Here is a 16591-nt window from a genome sequence, read left to right as displayed (position 1 = left end):
GATGAGCAAGCTCCTTTTTAATGAGCAGCATGTCATTTAATAAGGGAAATCATTGGAATATTGCAGAGGCAATTAACCTAGAATTCTGGTTAACCTAGAATTAATAGATAACAGCTACGTAGCTATTCTGTGTGTGTAGCAGAAAATTATAAGGATGAAATGGTTTGCAACAGGAGGAGTGGAAGGAATCTTTAATCAGATTAATAACTGGATCAGCAGTAGTAAGGTCACCTCTATGAGCAAAAGCATTGTTTAGAGTAAAACATCTGTGCTGTTGGTACTCTTGCATTAGTGATTCCTAAATGTCATGTTGGTCAGGAAAAATGCAATGGCTGGATGGATTCATGTCTTTTTTTTTTTTTTTCCTGGTTGGTTCCAGATTGCTTTATTTGGACCACAGATGCAACTGACACATTTGCTCCTCTTGTATATGGTAAAAACAGCATCCTTTAATTTTTTTGCATGTTTGAAGTGCACAGCTTGACTTGCTATATGAAGCTGCTAGGAATGTGCTTATAGCAATAAACCCAATAAAATAAAATTGTGACCCAGTCATTTATTACTGTGTGGTTGTCATGTGTATGTTTCCATTCTGCAGCCTCCTGTTAGTGTTGCAGAGCAACCTGACCAACAAATTGATGAGGACTTGCCTTGTGAACCTTTCAGCTTTCTGTCAATAGGTGCAAGAAACCTGTGAAACTTTTTCATTAGGGAAAACAAATGGTTCAGGATGGTCAAAAGTATGTCTAGTGAGGTAGTTTTGTGTTTTTTAAAACCATGTCATTGTATTGAAACCTCAAGACATAGTAATTTGAAGGATGTTGCTGCATAAAAAATGTAGTTAAAAAATAAAAATAAAAAGATTGCTAAAACTACAACTAAACCCTCCATGAATTTCAGAAAAACATTTTCTGTCAGAAGTTGTTACGTTAAGCAGCACTAACCTTTTCAACTTCTAAAGGACCTAAAATTAAGAATATAAACAAAGGAGACCAACATAACATCACTGACTAACCAGAAAAGAACATTTAAATGAAAGCACTGCGAGCAGTGATAGTCTCCCTAACTTTCTAAATTAAATTGTTATATTAGTAATACTACACTTTATATGGGTATAATTGCACACTGCTAACTTCTTACAATGTTGTTTCAAACTAGAGAATACTTCTTTTTAACCGCAACCTGGCCATTAGATATGAAGATGAGTATCACTGCAGAAATACGATGTCCAAAGTCAAAGTAGCACTGAGAAAACAGAGAAAAACAGAACTATCTTTTCCACTGCAGAGATTTTCATGAGGAGATAAATATAGTTCTAGCTGAAGAAAAGTGGAGACTGTTTCAGGTGATGATATTTATATTGAGTGAGAAGACCTGGGGATATATTAGCTTCTTGCTGTAAGAGGAAGGAGAGGCAATACTGAAGATAGTAGTAAGAAAATATGAGTAATACAGGTAATATAACTAAATATGTAATGCAGTAAACAGAAGTACGAGATTAAAGCAGTGAAGGGAGATCAATGATCGCATATCAGCAGCCTTGTTTGTTTTACTTATAGAAACATCCATCTAAGGATGGTGGTAGAGGTGGCTGTGAAGAAAATAAGCTTTTCTCTCACTTTTCTGGGGCAATGACAACCAGCAGGTAGCAATGGTCAGAGGCTAGCAGGGGTCTGAAGGATGATTCAAAGAAGTTTGCATAAGCTACACTATGGATTGATTGGGATAGAAATATTGGCACATTAGTGACAGCAGATACAAGGTTTAAAGAAGTAAGAATCAAAATTGTCTGTTTAGAAATCTTTATTAAAAAAAATAATAATAATAATATTGAATGCCTCTAAAAGCAATAAGACAGAGGAAGGAGGACCAGTTCGTAAGAGGACCAAAGGATAACACATTCCTAAATTTCACTGGTATTTAATACAAATAAAACTAATCCTTTCCCAGTAGAGATTTTTAATGTATTCTTCACTCAAAAGCCGCAAGTTATATACTAAAATAACTTTAAGGCTATGATGTGCTCTGTCTTGATTAAAAAGAAATCTAAAATATCAAAATCTTTGGTGTAATCATTAGAATATCTGAACATTGAACTTTTATTTATTGGTAACATAATTGGAGTGATTGCTCAAAAATGCACTCTCTAACAGAATTCTGTGCGTGATCAGTATCCTGGAGGAGGGCATAATTTATTTCATATTTTCAGGGGGAAAAAAATATCAGGAAATTACTTTAAAGTATGTTTAAGACAGAAATGAAGTGATTTCAAACTAAAGTAAAAATAAAAAGAAGGAAAACAAAGGATCTTACTTTTTTATTGAAACAATGTAATTAAATTCAGACCAGGAATGTTTATGGTGCAGTGAGTACAAAATTTAGCCCAATGGCTAAACCAGTGCATGAAGCCTTTATAAAGCCATATCATCACGCAAATCCTATGTTAAGGATAAAAGTAGTTTGTACTCCCCTTTTTAGATCTCTGCCTAGGGCATGTTTCACACGAAAACCATATAGTTTCCTGTAAAAGCTGTCTTTGATTACTAAATAGTTTTGCTAGAAACTGCACCTTTACCCTTAAAGAGCAGAGACAAAGCTTTTAACACAGTGATAAATGTTCTTCTGTATTTTGTACAGTGCTGCAGAAAAGAAACCAAAGGTTTTGGCTTTTGAAAGAGGGCATGTAACCAGAGCTGTAATTTGCATTTGCAAATCCACCTGTTTTTTACTGGCAAATTAAGCCCAACAGCTTGTAGAAGTCAAGTCTGGGAGCGGTGGAGCTGAGCAGAGGTGCAAGCAGCTATTGCGAGCTGACTTAGAGAAGCTATGAGCCGCCCTTAAGGGAGAGACACAGCAGGGAGGACCACTCTCCGCACAGAACTGTCAGCAAAAGCTCATAGAAAACAGGCAAGTCTGGTAATACCGGTGTTAGCTGGACAAGAAATTGATGACAAGCTATATGAGTATCTGCAAGAGATGCGTGTAAAATTTGTCACTACATGCGTCATATTTACAGGTATATTTTGAATAAGGGGATTGCAATTCCTCAGTTCTAGAACAAGAGCTTTGCTCTTGTGGTTATAAACCCATCTGAAATACCATAGTATTATATCCTTTTTATGTACCCTTGCCTTCCACTTAAAGCAGATAAACCCTTTTCACAAAGTTTGTCTTGCTTTTTTTTTTTTTTTTTTTTTTTTTTTTTTTTTTTATATATATATATATATATTCCTAAACTTTTCAATTTTATTTATGAATAGCTAAAAGTTTTGTGTGGGTGTTGATCAACAGAAGTTGCTGTGTTGCGCTGCAAAGTATAACCTGATCTTTCTCACCTTCCAAAAAGCAAGCACATCCAGGGCAGGGAGGAGAACAGATCTTGATGGGATTATCTGCGAGAGGTGCACATGCAATTCTTGGACTTGGCTCATCCTCTGACACCCTGGGGTCCTCGCTGGATGGAGAAGAAGAAGGCTGCTGGGCCAGTAGCTGGCCACTGTGACAGATTCATACCAACTACTGCAGATCTTGGGGGTGCCGGGGACTTTTTTTTTTTTTTTTTTTTTTTTTTTTTTTGAGAGAGAGAGAAGCCATTAGGAAAACAGAAAAATCCCATCTTGTTCCTGGGTAATTTCCCAGACCAGTCCACTGGCCATGTGCTGGAATTTGAATTGCATTGTTTGTAAAAATAAGTTTTTAATCATGTGTAATCTGCCGTAAAAGAAACATATTCTTAAGTCCTCAAAGCAACTGAAGGTCTAGAGACAACCTGGAGTAAAAACTGTCAAATTTTTTAAAAAGTATGTTTTTGAAAGAAACAAACTCTCTCAACCCATCATTTCAGTGATTTATTTAGTCTTCATGTAGGCTAGAAACTTAGACAGTACCTAATCTGTCTGCTTATAGAGAAAGTTGTCATTCACTTACCATCTGACACAGAGCTACCCTGGAGGTTAACTACAGGTGCTGGTACAGTTTGGGTGAGGGGGCAGCAATTTACATTTCAGTTTTTACAATCCTTTGCTCTGCATTTGTAAGGCTGTTCTGAATTTGCTGCAAGAGGCTGCAAGTCAAGCAAGGGTCTGTGGAGATGCTTGTAGTGCAGGTCTGAGGGATATTCTGAAATGTTGAGTTCCACACGTTTTCACTACTAATTGTTTGGAAAAGTATCTTAATTATTATTTGATACTCCAGCTTTTCCATTCAGTGGAGGCCCTTTTTCTTCTCAGATGAGATAGGGTGAATAGTTCCTGATCTGCATTTTCTCCCTGATGTTTATTATTTTGTATACTTTGATCATACTTGTTCTTATTCAGTTTTGTCAGGTAAACATTCCCAATCCTTTCAATCTCTTTATCGTTTTTTCCTGCACATCTTTCTGATGTATTTCTTAGCTGGGCTAACCAGAAATGAACAAAGTGCTCCAGATGAGGCCGAATTATTGATGTGCATAACAGGTAAAATCCTAGCCCTGTTGAAGTTGCTCTGAATCCACTAATATCTAAGGGGTGAGGTTTCTCCCAGTGCTGTCACATTTTGTACATTATTCTTCATCCCATTTTTCATGTATTCAACTTCAAAATTTGGCAGCTGAGAATTTAATCTAGAATCCTACTGATGTGGCATCTCCATTAAATTGCTGGTAGTCCTCAGATTAGCTGTGTAGTTTGTGGATGGGATTAGTTCCCTCCCCAAAATACTTTCCTGAAAAGGGTCAAATTTTATCCTGATTCATGTTGGCTATGGAAGCACGCTTGCTATTAGTTTTGAATGGCTGAAGCTGAGGGCATCAGCCCAGACTTAGAAACAATATTGTGTTCACAGTGACCTTTAGCTGGAAAATCTGCTAAAGTGCATTATATAGTATATGAAAGCAAAACAACAACAACAACAAAAATCCTGCCTCAGTAAATGACTTTGTCAATAATGTACTATGAATATGAGGCAAAACAAGTCAGAGGGGTTTTTATAGCATTTGCAAAAGAAATCTGTTAAATTCTCTTTCCTTCCTAGAATCATCTAAGCAATGTTCAGATTGTTGCTGGCTAATAAATACAGTAAATGAAATGTTAATAAATCACTAGCAATTTAGCCTGACAATAACATGGATTGACTACATTGATTAAATTGATTATGTTTCATATATTTACAATATGTAGACACAAGCCCAATTTATTTTCTGAAGAGTTCAAGGTAGGTATCATTGGTTTAAAAAAAAAAGGCAAAACAAAACAATGGAGTAATGTTTGTGGTTGCTATCTGCAATAATCTAATGCTGACAGAGAGCAGTATTTTATTTAGTAATTAACAGTGTAAAGGGGAGAGAAGCTGTCATGTTGGTTCTTAAGCTGGGGAATGTGATGAAAGATGATATCTGCGATCTCATCCTTTCCACTTGTTTAGGATTGTCAGGATGAGAAATGTCAGCATTATGAAAGCTCAGCTCTGCTCTTGATATGATAAAACCCTTCAAAAGCCAGTCTTTCTCTCCCTCTTCCCCCTCCTTTCTCCCTCTCCCTGCACTTGCTTTTTTATTTATCCTGTTTTGTTAGATGGCAGAAATATAATTCTTTTCTTTCTTCCTATTATAAGCCACCATTTTTGTTTTATTATATGTTTCACAACCCCTAATGCCCCACTGAAAATTACCTTGTTAAATGACAGTGTTTCAAAGCCATGAATCCTTTCCACCATTCCCTCAGAGGTTTGAAACAGTCAACAGACTGTAAAGAATAAATAATAAAAAAGTATTGATTATTTTGATGACTGTGAGATTCAATTAAGTATTAATTTTGCCCTCCAGTGGACCTATCAAGGTATTCAAAAGGGAGGATTCGGCTCAGCTAAATGCGTGCTGAGTGCTTCAGCCTTAAATAGGGAGAAAATGTGTTTACCTACAGTATTTGAAGAGGAGTGCATTGATGCACAGAGTCCAATATTTAAGTGCTGTGCAAATTAAGCCCTGGTGACAGTGACATTGTTTTCAGCGATATGAGTATTGACTAAAGAAGTGCATTTGATGACAGCTTAAACTATTTGTATTGATTAACATTTTCATAGATTATCATGTGTCATATCAAATTCACTTTTCAGACATGAATACATTAAAAAACCCATAGGCAAACATCGACCAATGTGGTGACGGGACAGAGGGAACATGCTAACCAACCTACTTGCTCGCTGGTCACCTGTTCTCTGCATAAGAACCATTTAAGCATGAACTTTGCAATAAATAGCTGCCAGAGAGTGCAACAAGGTCACTTGTTCTTTTCTTTTTTTAATTTTTTTGGGCTCTGGTTTCCCTGCTGTCATGATATTATACCTGTTAGTTTGCAAACAGGAGGATAGTGTGTGCTTGGAAATAATGCTTGACCCCCAAATGTCCTCAGTGAGCAGAAGATAAAACAGATCCAATTCGTCAAGAAACATTTTAAATATATATATGTAAGGTTTTATGGGGATATAATGTCCCAAACACAAGAATAATTGCAAACTGTTTGTGTAAGTATCTTCCCTGATTTTATCTTTTAAAAAAAATAGTTTGTGTTTTTTATTTTCAAAACAAAAATATGTGTTTGTGTGTGTTTATTGACTTTGGGAGCATAGCATCCCAAAGACAAGAATAATTAGAAAAAATCTGTGTCTCTCTTGAATGTATGTAATGAAATGGCTATTTGTTGCTGTGAATTTTAATAGAAACTTGAAGGATAGATATTGTGTATTTGGTTGTGTTAATGTTGTACAGCAGAGGATGCCTCTTTAAATCACTGTGGAGTGCTCACAGGGTGCTCCTCTTCTGTGGCATTGGAGCATACAGGAATTTTGTTTCTTACTACGTTAAGGGCAGAGCGAGGTGTAAAAACGTACACACAAAAAAGCACATCCCACAATTAAAGAAAGCTGTGTTGGTTATGTTGCTTTCATAGAAGTTTTTCTCCAAAGCATCCTGAATCTCTCACATGCTAGTTGAGCTTTAATAGGGTGGGGAGTAATGGAAAACTCATTGGATCTGTAATAGCTCTTCACTTGACTGCAGCCAGCAATAACAGCAGGAGCAGCCAGAGATAAGAGAGAGAGAGAGAGAGAGAGAGTGTATGTGTGTGTGTGAGGGAGAGGGAGTGGAAGAGAGAGTATACGCACACCAAAGCTGCCACTTTTTTTTTTTTTCCCTGACTCTTTTTTTCCCCCATCCTAGGATCCAATGATAGCTGGACAAGTCAGTAAGCCCTTGCTGTCACTGCGGAGTGAAATGAATGCAGAGTTGAGAGGTGAGGACAAGGCAGCTACTTCAGACAACGAGCTGAATGAGCCCCTGCTTGCGCCTGTGGAATCAAATGACAGCGAGGACACTCCCAGCAAGCTCTTCGGTAAGTCTGTCTAGGTATTTCATTTCACTGCTACCATGTTGTCCGGAAGAGCAATCTCCCCCCCGTTCTTTTTTCCTTCCTTTTTTTTTTTTTTTTTTTGTTCACTCAATTTTCTTGTAAGTACCAAGGAGTAGCTTGGAGCGTGCAGGCGTACAGCCCTGTGCTCCCATTGCAACTGGCTACTGGAATGACAGTGTCACATTCTGAAAACTTTTGTCAACAATGAACTTATTTAATGCAAGTTGCAGACATTTTATGTTTTCCTTTGATCTGTGGTCTCTAGTGTAAAAAATAGAGCGGGGAATCATTTTTTTTTTTCCAGTTATTATTATTTTTTTTGAGTGGTTCATTAACATTTATTGCATTAAGTGCTGATGTGAGTGTCTGATATACTATCAGCCTTTTCTGAGCCTGGACTAAACTGAGGAGTTACCATTTTAAATGGTAAAGATAAAGCTGGGTGAAGAGAGCTGAAACATTCCCATAGAAAACACTCTCTGTACTGAGAGTAAACAAAGGCTACCAAGGGTAGTGCATGTGGAGCTAATGTTTTTAAAATTTAAATTAGAAATAAAATATTTCTTCTAAAGCATGTGCCAAAAAGAAATTATCTGTTTAATTTTTAAGTAGCCTAAATTATTCCAGATGAAAGTGTAACCTTTCACAATCAAAACAAAAGCAGTAAGAGTGGCACTCCAACACAGACATCTGTCATTCAAATGGATGACACCCTGTAAGCCAACTCAAGCAACTCTGATCTCTAATCAGAAAAGGGAGCAGAGTTGTTGAGGCGCGTGCTTGAGTGATAGATGTTGATAGATGTCTGAGCTGGAGTAGTACTGTATGGTACATAGTGACATTTTGGGTTTAGAGCAACTGCTCTCCTGAAGGGGTTCCTTTTAATTATTTCCGTTTGTGACTTAAGATAAACCTTAATAGAAACAGAGCAACTCCTTATTTTTTCCACGACTCTGTAGATGGAAGTTGAAGGAAGAAAGATCTTGTTTAGTGAGAATGCAGCTTTAAGGCACAGAGAGAGCCCATTTTCTAAGACGCAAGTTTCGATTTCATAATCTGTAAGGAAATCTGTAGTAGTGTTCAGATTTCAGTTTTCCAGCTACGGTAGGAGCTGCAGGATTTTTAAAACAAAAGAATACATGCAATTTTCTTTTTTAAAAAAATGTTCCTTACCCCTTACAAGAAGAAAAAGCACAAAATGTTTTACTAAGTAACTTTGCTACAGATAAGGGAAAATAATAATAGATCTAAAATTTAATTTCTGAATTACAGTAATAACCATTATTAAATATCACATCCATTTTTAAGCACACCCTTAGTAATCTTTGTTTCCATGGAAAACATAATTTCCTTTATCAGTTTGTATGTTCAAACACCATATAACTATTGTTTTAGTCCATTTAATCCAGAAAATAATTTTAATAGCTAAAATTCAGAAAGCTATTACTTGTATATATTGGTATAAATATATTTAGCTGTGTTTACATTTTTTATTTGATCAAATATATAGGGTACATCTATTAAATATTGCAAGGTAACAAACAAAAATGGACTTTTAATTTGCGGGTACTGAAATGTCTGGTTTTAGATCAGGCAAGTATTGTAATAAAAGGCAGGGTGTTTTTTGAGCCATTGTTATTTGGATGCTCAGCAGTGAGATTGAACAGATACTTTCATTAGAGTTGCTGCTTGGGATATAGAAATGATGTGCAACAATATCTTATCTCCTTCTGAATTGTAAATATAGTTGGTACCTAAAAACACTAATGAAAAAAAAATACAAATGAGTATATTGTGTTGATTGTACTGGTGAGTGTAAGATGTTTGCTAGCATGATTTTGTACTGCAAAAAAGATGTTACCAAGTAAACAAAAGTAGGTGAAATAGTTCAAGTGACTCAGTACGAACTTATTTGCAGTTTATCTAGGTTCTGTTACAGATGTTTTAGCAGCAGCCTTTACCAGTTAATTTTAGTAGCTTTGAGAACATAAAGGAAGGGACAGTGATGCTATTTTGATACGTTTGAGGATTAAATGAAGCAAATTTATTTAGAAGAGATACTTAGCTTTTATTTCATGAATGTGTCCCTTTAAGATAATTTTGCAGTAAACATTTAAAATGTAGTTTTGCTTAAAGCTTTGGTGCATAAATATGGAGGGTTATTCTATAGCTGTTTCTCTTTGTTTAATGTTATGAATAGTATGTTAGGAATGCATACTTAGGGGCTTTCTTTGCAGTCTCTGAAATTATATTTATTCGTGGACTTTTTTGGCATATGATGGCATAGAGATTGACATTTTTCTCCTCTTTCTTTCATGTGATGAGAGATGAAAATTTTCTTTATATAATTTAGCATGTAATATACGCTGTGTGAAAATTTTCCCCAAAATTTATTAAGCAGGAGAGGGAGGAGCATTTTAAAAAGTCAAGGGGAGGAGACAGGTCCATAAAGAACAAAGTTTTCCTACACTGTTGCTTTCACATTTTTTGAAAAATTTGCGAATATCATGTACTGATTTAGTTGGAATGAATGGCCAACATTTGAGTGTCTTATGTTTTGTTGATGTTAGCAATATTTCACAAGTCTTATTTTCATATAGATGAACAGAATTGAATGATTAGATGCAAAGAGCTTTCTTCTTTCTCATCGGATGCATTCTGCTTAGCCTTCTTTTGACAGATGGGTTTATTTCTGCAAAGACCTGCATTGCTCACCTGTACCTTTTCCTAAAATCCACCTCCTTTTCCTTAAGCGTCATTGTTTTAGTATTTCACTGCATACCATAGAAACACTGAGTGTTTATTTTTTGTTTTGGTAGCAGATAGCACAATTAATCAAACAAATGGCACCTCTTCAACAACACCCCCCTGCTGCAGGCAAGGGAAGGGCCAGGCTACACTTAAGTATACTTATTTTTGACTCCGGAAGATGCACGGTAAACTTTTGTTTCTCTTATGGGTGCTCTGCTGCCAGTGACAGAGAAGGTGCATGCTGCAGCTCTTTGGGTCCCAAATACCAGCCCCAGCCGGGATAAGTTTCTGATAATTTGAAGTAGCTCCCACCTGAAACTGGTGTACAGGTGTCTGGGAATATGGCGCTTTGCCACTACAGTGCACTGCTCCCTGAGAGTGGTGACAGGGGCAGCCGTGGTTAGAGGGGTTGTGTTTGCTTGTTTCCTTGCTTTGCTTTATGTTGTGGTGTTTTTTTAAAATTTCTTTTAATATTACTTTTTTAGTTTGAGTGGGGAGGGGGTGTCTCATCTGTAAAGCTCATCCTGTGCTTTTTTACAAGTGGGCTTTTTGGGCATCTGAGTGCAAAAAAAAAGCAAAAAATTTCTGATACTGAAATAACGTGAAACAAGACGAGAGTAATTTTTTGCACTTTCTGAAGTGCAAAATATTGGGAAAGGACTCTATTCTGAGCTAATATAAACATATTATTGAGAATATACAGACATATTATCTGAGAATATGAACATATTAGTTCAGAAGTAGCATATTGAAGTGTGGAGTTTGTGCAGGTGTAGAATTCCAGTTGCAGAAATCCCAGTTTTGCTGAGCAGCATGAGGCAAGTTGCTTTACTAGCGATCTTGTGGTATGTTATTTACTGGTTAAAATAGTTGTGAAGCAGTATCTCCCATTTTAGTCACATGAAGCAATTAGAAACCCAGAAATTGAGGCTGGCTGTCTGACATGCCTGGTGGTATCATTTTCAGATCAACTTGTCTTACTCTGCAATATTTTTCAAAACAGTAACATGGGCCAATTTTCTCTCTTTTTTATTAGAAGAAGCTTTTGTTAATGTTAAGTTGTACCTTTGCTTGAATAAACACATCAGGATTTGATAACTAAATTAGATGGCTTTTTAAAAATATCTTCAAAAGAAGTTTAGAATAAGATGCCAAGTATTGTTATAAAAAAAATCAAGAAAAATAAAATGTTTAGTTGTGTAACATTATAACTGTTGAGATTCAAAATTTGGTATAGCCACTAGGCATATGTTTTGCATAAAATTCTCTGTACAGTAAAAATCCCAGGAAAAGTGCCTAGTCCAAGCATGAGAAGTACCTGTGGACTGAGGTTGGCTTTTATGAGTTTGGATCAAATCCTAATGAATCCTTAATCAAAGGTAACTTGTGACATAGTTAGATGATAGCAAAGGTAAAGCTAAGATGCTGATAATTTTGGTAATTTATAAGAAGTTGCTCTTTGAGATTGAGCCTGTAGTCCTATGCATCAAACCTATCAAACTTAAAAAAAAAAAAAAAAAAAAGCTGTAGGTACCACAGAGAGTACAAGACTAAACATATAATTGTGGAGTAGAAACATTTCCTATTTAAAGACTGCAGGAGAGAAAAAAAAAAAAAAATATATATATATATAGAAAAAAATATTTACTGCTAACCTTTATTAGCTGGCAAAGTTTTGTTCCACTGAAATTAAATCTTAGGTTTCCTGTGCTGGAACTAAAAACTGTGGTTTCATTTGGTTCCCCACCAGATTTCTGCTTTTTTTTTTTTATAATGCTATGTATGTTTGAAATAGTGAGTTAATGTGAGTTAAACAAATCCGCACACATTTCTGTAAACAAGGGTTTGTTTTCAAAGCCCTGGGTTGGTTTTGCTATTTTGTTTTCCTTTTCAGGGTTGTTACCCGCATCCCAGAACTGCGTGCATCTTTCTATAGAGGCAGATACACGTGCTGTGGCAGAACAGCGTAGAAGTTGTTTGCAGCTGATCGTATTTTGCTAGTAGATGCCTTATATTGCTCTTTAAGGAAACATATACTATCCAGTTTTATTATTTTTAAATGAGAGTTGCCTTGATTAGAATTTATGGCGCTGGCATCATTTCGGTTACAAAGGATAAAGGACTAAATTGTCTTTTACCTCTGGAGACAGTGGTCTCCGCAGGTCAGAGCAGAGGTCACTGCCAGGTTGCTGAGAGGAAGCTCACATTATAGTCTTTAACAGCACATCTAGCCTGTGGGGGGAAAGAGGCCCTCAGATGAAGAGCTTTCTGTTCATCACTGTATTTAAGGATGATTCTTAGCGTTTTGGCTGTACCCTCAAATTTCAAAGGCTTATAAGGTCTCAGCCATTCAGAAACATTTTGATAAGGTTTGGTCATTTCAGTGAAAGTAAGCAGTGTGTTTGTTACTCTTGCTGCAGCTTGAGCATCTAGTGAATATTTCTGTTGTTCTAGGGAAGTTCACAGCCCCGGTTGTCTCAACATTACAGTCAAGCCTTCTTTTTAGGCACAGCAAATGTTTGAAATATGTCTAGTTTACAACAAAAGACACCTGTCTCTTCACATAATTTTATTCAGTAACTCTGCAGTAATTTCCACCTTCTGGATGCTTTGTTTTGGGATGTTCTCAGTTACCTATGCAATCGGTAAGGGCCGTAGGACCAACCCTACTGGTGCCTGAATCTGTGATACCTTTATTAAAGCCCATAATCTGTGGATTAGGAGTGCTGTTTTATTATGAGGTGTTGTCAGTGAGGATGTTAATGGATGGCATGCTTACAGGATCAGGTCACAATACAGGCTTGTAAATCCATTTTCTAAAATGTACTAGTGTCTTAATAACAAGTTTAGAAAGAATCTGACAATGTGATGGATTTTGTTATTTCTGAAGGATACATTTGATATGTATTTTTAAGCATTTTGAGTAGTTTTGTACATGTGAGCATTTCTAAATGGAAGTTTGCCAACAGTTAGGGACTTGAGCAACTACTCTAACTAGTGTTACTGTCTGATTCCTTGGTGGGTTTCTTACCTGAGTCAGTGGGGGATGCACTAGTGAATGGGGAGAAAAAGCCCATTGGAACCTAAGAAGATGTTGTGACTATTTAAACACAAAGAAGGATGTGATGGCAAGATAGAAAATCCATCCATAGCTCAGCATCCCTGCTGTGGCTAGGTACTGCAGGGAGTTCAGGCAGGGATAGTGTTAGCACTGACATGCTGACTTGGGGGAGAGACTTGGCTCCTACTCCCATAGCCAGTAGTGAAAGGAAAATTGGGCTGATGAAGAACAAATAATACAGCCTCGCTTGTAAATTCCCTTGCTTTTATGGAAATAAATCAGCCTCATCACTGTGCCTTAACTGTGACAAACAAAGCCTATTTAAAAACAAGAAAAGTGAAGAAAGGAAGAAAAAAAAAAGATAACAAGCAAAAAAACAACAACTATTTTGAGTGTGGAGAAAGTTAATGGTGTATTTTAAAGACAATTCTGTTTGTTCTCTAATTACGTCTTTGCTAAATTTTTTTTAGCTAAGTGTATGTTATGTGTTTCTTAAATGAGGCTTGAAGCCTTATTATCTGCATTTATATACAGAATAACTAACATTAGAGAGGGAAGGAGAAAAAATGAAATTCGAGTATGTAATTTGTATGACTGAATGAAAAATAGTTCATTTTTAATTAGTTAATCTTTCTTCTCCATGTCTTTGAAGCCATAAAAATAACAGCAACAAACAAACTTGTTTAAAAGCAGCATAAATGGCTGGCTGTTTCAAAGGGGAACTTGCTGGCTACCAGGCAGTAAACAGGTAATTTGTGAAAGAACTGTTACCTTCTTTGATTGAGATCCTTGCAGGTTTGTGTTTTGACATTAATAATAGATCAGACACTTGCACATTAAAAAGGAAGCAAACACACACACACACACACACATATACACACACAGGGGGAAAAAAAAAAAAAGAGAGAGAGAAGGAAAGAGAATTGGATGTTTCTGTTGGACTTCATATGATTAAGCAAGTTCTCCATGGAAATATGCATGAGAGGCAGACAAGGAGAAGTTATATTTGCCCAAATGTGCACATGGCACCACTTAACACCTCTCTTGATTTCCTTATGCTAAACAAAGAGATAGCAAGTGCTTATACCAAGCTGGCACCCTGTCAGGGGGCAAGCTGTATAAAGTTTCCTGCTGTCAGGTTAATAAATGTTTTAAAAATATCCAAAGGCAGAGGTAGCTGTAGGAAGCTCATAGTAACAGTTGCCATTCTCCTGTGGATCATTTTTCTCTTTAATATCCTATGTAGCACTTGGTTTTCCTTGTTGTGTTGTCTTCCTAGGTTTTGTTCTTTCTGACACTTCTGGGTTCTTCTTTGTTTTAATTCATTTTCCTTGCAAAGCATTTTCTTCTGTTATGTCCATCATCTTTGGTCCCTCTTTTTGGAGAGATGGTCAGAGTATGGGAAGATCAGCACGATGGCTTCTTATTCTTTGATAACTGCGTATTCAGTATATTCATGTTTTTTTCATTACTGCTGTGTTTTCTGACTTTTCTTTGCAACTACCATTAGCACTAGTTCTACCACTAGTACTATCAAAATAACATTTTGCTAGTTACAAAAATTGTTTCTGATGAGTTCAGTGACAGAAGTTACATTAAAATGACAACTAAATAAAAAATTAATGATGAAGAGGGGCAAAAGCAGAATAAAATTAAATGTCATAATTTGTGGGTTTCAGTAGGAATACTATTTTGTAATGGAAATGGTTTGATGTTTGTTCATGTGAAGTCTTTTTTTTTTTTTTTTTTTTTCCCCCACTGTATAAGAATCAAAATCAATATCAGAATGAAACAAAGGGAGATTTGTATTGTGACATGTCCTGCTTTATGTTGTGATACTGCTTTGATGCTCTCAAAAGCAGGTCTGAGCCCTTTTACTTTGAAAGCAGAGGTCATCTAGAGAAGAACAGTACCTCATCCCGTCTAACTAAATAAAACCTGCTGTTTTCAGAGAGACTGAAATTAGGTTTGTTCTGTAGATATTCCAGGGATATCTACATCTACCAAATCAATGCACAGACTGTGCCCCTGCCACTCTCTAAAACATGTTTGTTTAACACTAAGCACTGCTTGGCTATTCATAATGGTAGTTTGGATTTCTCTGTTTTTATTTTAGGATATACAAAAACAGTTGTTGGAAGAGTGGGAGTTGTTTTTACCAGATGTTTTTTCTTTTCAGAAAGGCAAATAGTCATTTTAAACCCTAAACAGTTTGGAGTTTTCTCAAGGAAAATGTTACGTTTCAGAAGAAAAAAAGAAAAACAAAAACATTTTTTTTGCCGCTATGACTACCTGAAAGTGGTGACAAAAGTTGTTCTGTTTTGTTTTTGTTTTTAAAGTATTAAATATTAAAATTTTCAGTGTGACAGGAATAGGATGTAAATTATTTTATTGCAATAAAAAAATCAGTCCTAAAACAATTTTGTGTTACTCAAAATATTTGAATGTTACACAAATGAGAAATAAAAAAGATTTTCCCCTAAGAACAGTATTCACTACAGCAATCTATAATTAGATTGGTTCTTTGAAAACTACTGTGGAGTTTTTAGAAGCATTTTAATATTGGCTTTTAAAAATATTTGTGTACATTTCCTTTCAGATGGTGGTTGAATGGTTTGAGCATTAGTGGTTCTGTTAAATTTTTTTCATTTTTGATCTCATTTTCCTATTCCTCATTGTCCCACTTGTTAAAATCTTGTTGTTGAGTAATGAGTTATTAGCAGTCAATTTTCTTCCAGCAGAAGTCCTCTTAGAGATTGCACTGGAAGCAGAATCTCGCCACAAATGCCAAGATTTGCAAAGTAGAGCTTCATTAAAAACAAACCTACCTTCTTTCTGTTCAGCCTTCTTCCTTTCTTATGGCTAATTTTGCAACTCTTCCCCTCTCCCCTTCCACTTGTTTGTGTGTGCAGAGATGTACACAGCATGCATGTATACACGTATACAGCACGTACATATACTCAGCTGTGCCAGGCAGGTGTCACTCGGGTCTGCTGCTGTGTTTTCCCTCTGTGCCATTGAGGTGTGCTTTAGGTTTCCGTGCTTTGTTTGAAGCTTATTGTTTGGGGCAGGGTGCTGTTACTTGAAGAGGATAATCTAAAATCCGTGTTTAATCAAGAAACCAGAATTGCTTTTCAGTAAATATACCTTAAGGCATATTTTAATATATTGTACTATTAAGTATGTGTAATTATTTCTTGAGATAGTAAAATATTAACTGGAGAGGAAGAAAGATCATTTGAATTCAGCCTAATCTCTTGAACAAATACAATATGGAGCAGTTTTCATATTTTCTTTTGCATGTAATTAGGATTAACTCGCACGGTGTGGAGATGTCATGTTTGCTCACTGATTTGATTAAACATGAGGCCAGATTCTACGAGGTCTCGGCTGA

General features: G+C 36.2%; 1 protein-coding gene across 1 annotated transcript in view; it reads left to right on the top strand.

The window, feature by feature from the left end:
* POU6F2 (POU class 6 homeobox 2) overlaps positions 1 to 16591 on the top strand; it is a 312953-nt gene that overhangs the window by 51154 nt on the left and 245208 nt on the right. Inside the window, 1 exon segment of the mRNA XM_032182165.1 lies at positions 7196 to 7367. Within this exon segment, the coding sequence (XP_032038056.1) occupies positions 7196 to 7367 (172 nt within the window).

Source organism: Aythya fuligula, chromosome 2, assembly GCF_009819795.1.
Source record: "Aythya fuligula isolate bAytFul2 chromosome 2, bAytFul2.pri, whole genome shotgun sequence".
NCBI lineage: Eukaryota > Metazoa > Chordata > Aves > Anseriformes > Anatidae > Aythya > Aythya fuligula.
This window is presented reverse-complemented; position numbering and strand designations above follow the sequence as displayed.